The sequence below is a fragment of the Sardina pilchardus genome, chromosome 17, assembly GCF_963854185.1.
Source record: "Sardina pilchardus chromosome 17, fSarPil1.1, whole genome shotgun sequence".
Classification (NCBI taxonomy): domain Eukaryota; kingdom Metazoa; phylum Chordata; class Actinopteri; order Clupeiformes; family Clupeidae; genus Sardina; species Sardina pilchardus.
The window spans coordinates 7,918,430-7,923,718 of record NC_085010.1 but is presented as its reverse complement, the minus strand read 5'-3'; the positions used below and the strand labels follow the sequence as shown (position 1 = coordinate 7,923,718).

Genomic DNA, 5,289 nt, shown 5'->3' with positions numbered 1-5,289 from the left:
CAAGTAGCCAGCTGTATGCAGTGTGACTCTCCCTCAGGCAGCTACTTTCAACACTCAGCTTTCTCGGAAAACAGCCATGGATAGCCTGCGCCTGCTCTCTCTCTCTCTCTCTCTCTCTCTCTCACACACACACACACACACACACACACACACACACACACACACACACACATACACATATATACACACACACACACACACACAAACACAAATGTACACACCCACTCACATATTCACACCTGTTTTATGAGTGCTTCCTTTGCGCACAAATAGAACTATTGTGTGAAAACAGAGAAAAATGTGTGTTCTGCACATGCTAAATACAACTGAAGTTTGAGACAACAAAAGCCAGAGCCCAGAGTTAGTGGATGCAGACTTTTTTTTGTAGTTCAAGTATGCAGTGACTAATTGGCAGAGTTCTGCACTAACATACTACAAGTGAAGTCAGACATTCCTCTGAGTCCGTTTCCATTTCCAAAGTGGGGAGAAAGTTCACTCAGTTACCGAGAAGATCTTACTCAATTCTGTTTCAAAGATACGACAAAAAGAAACAAGTGTAGAATGGTTCGACCATAATGCAGCCCACCACACGAGACAACGAAGTATTTAGGAACAACTAGAGCCACATTTTGAGGTTATCCATTTTTCGGCGTGTGATATTCATTAGGATAACGACTGAAACACTTCAGGGATCATACCACTCCGGTAGCAGACGTTAATATCAATTCGGGTCACATGTAACGTAGACTAGGCAACCAACCTGAACACACAGAGTACAACATAATGGGAGAACAGGCATCCTTTCTCTAACAGCAGTGACGGGAATTTCCTATGAACGGCCTGACCGCATTACCCAATTTCGCCTTTTTACGCACATTTAATTGGATTAGAGTGCACTCACAAAGTCAGCAGTCATTATGGAGAGTTCAGTGAAATAGTAAATATGGCAGAATTGACGTTAGAGTAGCATATGTCACTTAATCAAATGTTCAATGGGTATTTATGTGAATGGCAGTCAGACCAGTTCAATGAAATGCCGATTTGATTGTTTGATTCTGTTCAAATGCACTGCATATCAGTAAAATTCTCCCACTACAATATCCCATTGAGTTGATGCACCCATCTCGACTCAAAGGCGCCCCCAGCCCTTCGACACCCATCAGCACGAACGGAAACTCTCAACTTTCGCTACCAAACATGTAACCCAGATCGAACTTTGCCGGACAGAATAATGTAAGTGCTTACCTATAGAAACCAGCTTGATGTGTTCTCTTTCAAGAAATTCCAGCGCTACGGAAACATTTTCCAGTTTCATCTGCCTGAAGTTGGGTCTTGCGTGGTATTTTCTGTACATGTGCTTTTGACTCAAAACCTCGAGAAGCCCGATGAGTTTGAGCCCATCGCTCAGATCCTTCTGCAGGTCGTTGATCCGTTTGTTGATGCATTTCAGGTGTTCGTTGCACCACCTCGTGAAGGTGTTCTGTTGGATCTTCTTCCAGGGCGCATCTTCCGCGAGATCCTTCTCGGTAGCCGGCATCTCCTCGTCGCCGTCCTCTCCGTTGTCCGTACCGTAGTAGTACTGCGGCGGCTGCTGCTGGTCGTAGTATGTATTATTGCTCATCATGTTTTCGGTTTTCCGTGCCTCCTTTTTATACCACAATCACAGAGGCCGGTGTGTGAGGTTTTTACTGCACGCGGGGGAGTGGGGCAGTGCCAGGCGCGCGCACTCGCGTAGAGAAAAAAAAAGTTGCAAAAAGTTGCATAGAGAGACCCACGGAGGGGGGAACCGAGAGAGGAAGATTGCGTTTGTACTTGCGACCCAGTCCGTTAGTTGATAAATCAAGGACTTCTGTCACTGCCGTGACGAGTGTAGGAATCCGTTTAGCGTAGCCAGCCTTGACAAGTCAACGAAATATAAACTATATATTCTTTTTTCAAATTGCCAACACCTTGAACATTTTAGTAAGTGACTCCAAACCACTTTTGGCTCTTAGCAGGCGAGTAGAGGAAAGCGGTGGCAGCGAGGAGGACAGACGAGGTGGCGAAGGAGAGACGGAGCGCAGTTGAGTGGCTGACACACACTCCAGCACGGTTAAATGAAGTGAGAGACAGGACAGAGCTTTAAAAATCCGAGACCCCCCTGGCTCACGTCAAGCGACTGGATTCTTTGGAATGCCCCCGCCATGCCCATATTCAACAAGGGGATGGGTATCTCTCTTATCCGACGGAGATAGTGATACGGCACAGGATTGGGCAACGGACACTGAAGGGGCGCCGATTGGCTGGGACCCCAAGCGATGCAACAGTTGTGACAGTCAACTTTATTTTTAGTCGCTCCAAATCGGGCCGGGAGGTGGGGGCTGCATTTGGAACTGTGTTGTAAAAGTGTGTAGCGCTGGCTCAGAGCGCGCTTAACAATTGGAACCCTTAAAAGAGCCTTACGTCAGATTCTAACGGACGCAGGCCGCGCAGCGTTTATTAAGCAGTTATTAAAAGCGTGGAGAAAAAATAATCATGCTATGGCTATTTATTAATACAGAGGGAGAATATAGACATACTTCTGTGTGCATAATACTGTCCTTTCAGTGCTCATGACCTCACAAATAGTCTTAGGATAGAACAGGACTGCCCGTGTGTACGCATTTGAAAAGAGATGCAATCAATTATAGTAGGCTACAGTGAAGAGATAGGTATATCCGAAATGAGAACATTTCATTTGACCGACATCAGATCAGATGAGTTAGCCTACAGCCTCATTGCCCTTTGGCTTTTGGAGGCCTATGGCCGTCATCAGCCCTGTCAACTCAGGCGGACCTGTTAGCCAGGGTAAATGTGCTCACTGCTCTGGTTGTCCGCCTGGACATGAGACGTTTTATGAATCACCAAAAACAGGAGCCAATCATAACTGCTCATCAGGCACGGCTTTGTGCGATGATAAACACAAATACAGTATATTTAGTATATTTTATTCTTCTTTTTAGTCATGACGGATTTGTTTTATATATATATATATATATATATATATATATATATATATAATCATCCTGTTTACGTCGTAGCGTATGTTGTGTGTGATGTCTTAATAGGACCTTCAATTTCCCCTTGGGGACCAATAAAGTAGCCTATCTATCTATCTATCTATCTATCTATCTATCTATCTATCTATCTATCTATCTACTGTATCTATCTATCTATCTGTCTATCTGTCTAAATAATCACATGCAGAACCACACTACTGCTGATTAACATCCCCTGTTAACCCCCCCCCCCCCCCCCCCCCCCCCCACACACACACATACACACACCACAAGCATAGGCTACATACACACTCCACTGCACATACCAATATGCTTGATTCTATAGCTACACACTACACAGCTAGTGGTTTTGACTGTTGGTGTGGGTTAGCATTTGCCATTAATGGGTCTTCCAGGAGGAGGGCTGAGGTGGCTTCCAGTAAATGGTGAGAGGGGCTTGGGTTGCGCCGTGTGCGTGCGTGTGTGCGTGCGTGTGCGTGTGTGTGTGTGTGTGTATGTGACTGTTACCCATGGTGCTTGGGATTTACAGAGAAATGTGGACAGTCATGGTAGGGTCAGGTCATGGTAATGACGCATACTTGGGTCATAGGCCCCACTGCTACATCTGTCTCACACACACACACACACACACACACACGCACACGCACACCTCAAGGTATACATACATATTCACCCCCTGCACACACACACTCACAGACACACACACACACACACGATCAAGTGTCCATTCTAACACCGACCACCTTAGCATGTGACCTCTGGTGACCTGGAAGTCCTTGGTCTATTAGCGGTCCTCTTCGTCACCGGCTGCTAGTGCTCTGGATATGTGGCGTATGCGTAGCGTGAGCGGCTAAGTGGTCTAAAGGTTCTGGAAGCATCTGAAACTCCAGCCGCCCACATGGGAGGGACCACGTCACCATGAGGAGGTGTCCCCAAAGTGATGTCTTCATATTCTGGCAGTTTGCGTTGTGGCTGGATAAATATGGCACGGTAGGCCTATGTGATGTGAGTATGACTGATGAAACCATTGAAAGGGTTTTGATAAATCTGAGAATCTGAACCTCTGTGTGTGTGTGTGTGTGTGTGTGACTGACGAAGCAATCGAAAGGGTCTTGATAAATCTGAGAACTTGACAAACTGTGTGTGTGTGTGACTGACGAGTGATGACGCTATCGAAAGGGTGGCTTAATTACTGACAGTAGCTTCACTAGTTAGCTACAGTGATAGCGTTAGCTAATGCCATTGTTTGTTAGTATTCGGACCATTCATCCGAATATCAAGTCCTCTGTATGGATCCTAAAGTAAACTGTCCTCTATTGTGGATGTTTGTGCACCTTTTTGAAAAGTGCTCCACATCAAACAGTGCTTGTAAGTAGCGATAACTTAAGTGTCCCACCAAACGGTGCTTGTGAGTAGCGGTGATACAAGTGTCCCACCAAACGATGCTTGTAATAGCGATGATGTACTGTAGGCCTAAGTGTCCACGGTAAACGGTGCTTGTAAGTAGCGGTGATGCATCTGACGCAGTGTTCTAATGTAGGGTGGAAGAGTGGGCTTGTGGGAATGCCGCTCTCTAAACGACAATCTTCCACCGTAATAGAATGTGCCGCACAGCACGCAAGGGACCCCAGCTTTTGATAGATGAACTATTTCCAGTGTGTGTGTGTGTGTTCATGTGAGAGAGTCAAGCTTTTGATAGACAGTAGTAACTATTTCCAGTGTGTGTGTGTGTGTGTGTGTGTGTGTGTGTGTGTGTGTGTGAGAGTCCAGCTTTTGATAGACAGTAGTAACTATTTCCAGAGCCTCTGGATGAGTTCATACGTAGAGCAGAGTGGAGCAGACCCCCTAAAGACTGGGAGAGAGATCACCACATCAGCGACTCCCCCTCACACACACACACACACACACACGCACACACACACACACGCACACACACACATACACACACTCACTCAGGTCCTGAGTGAGGTTGTGAAAAATGGGCCTTGCTGCCCAAGTCCACACAGGATAGTGGCGACAAGACACACTGAGGTTTGAGGGTGATGAGGTGAAGACAGCCAACAGCAAACGTGGATTGTAGTGAAGAGTGCGAATTTATTTACAGTGCTATAAAAAACGTGTTCCAGGCAATGCCAACAAAATACTTTTCCGAAAAAATAAACAAAAATCAACCAACCGGTTTCTCAAGGTTTTGTAGCACAATTCTGACACTCAGTAACACTCTGTTCCAACCTCTCAGCAAGCTGATACA

The 5,289-nt window shown here is 45.9% G+C and overlaps 1 protein-coding gene across 1 annotated transcript in view; it reads right to left on the bottom strand.

Annotated features, from left to right (window-relative positions):
• Positions 1–2,067, bottom strand: part of LOC134061920 (filamin-C-like) — a 101,334-nt gene extending 99,267 nt beyond the window's left edge. Inside the window, exon 1 of the mRNA XM_062517756.1 lies at positions 1,246–2,067. Coding sequence (XP_062373740.1) covers positions 1,246–1,624 — 379 coding nt within the window. The 5' untranslated portion in view covers positions 1,625–2,067. The remainder of the gene's footprint in view (positions 1–1,245) is intronic.
• Between the last annotated feature and the right edge of the window lie 3,222 nt (positions 2,068–5,289).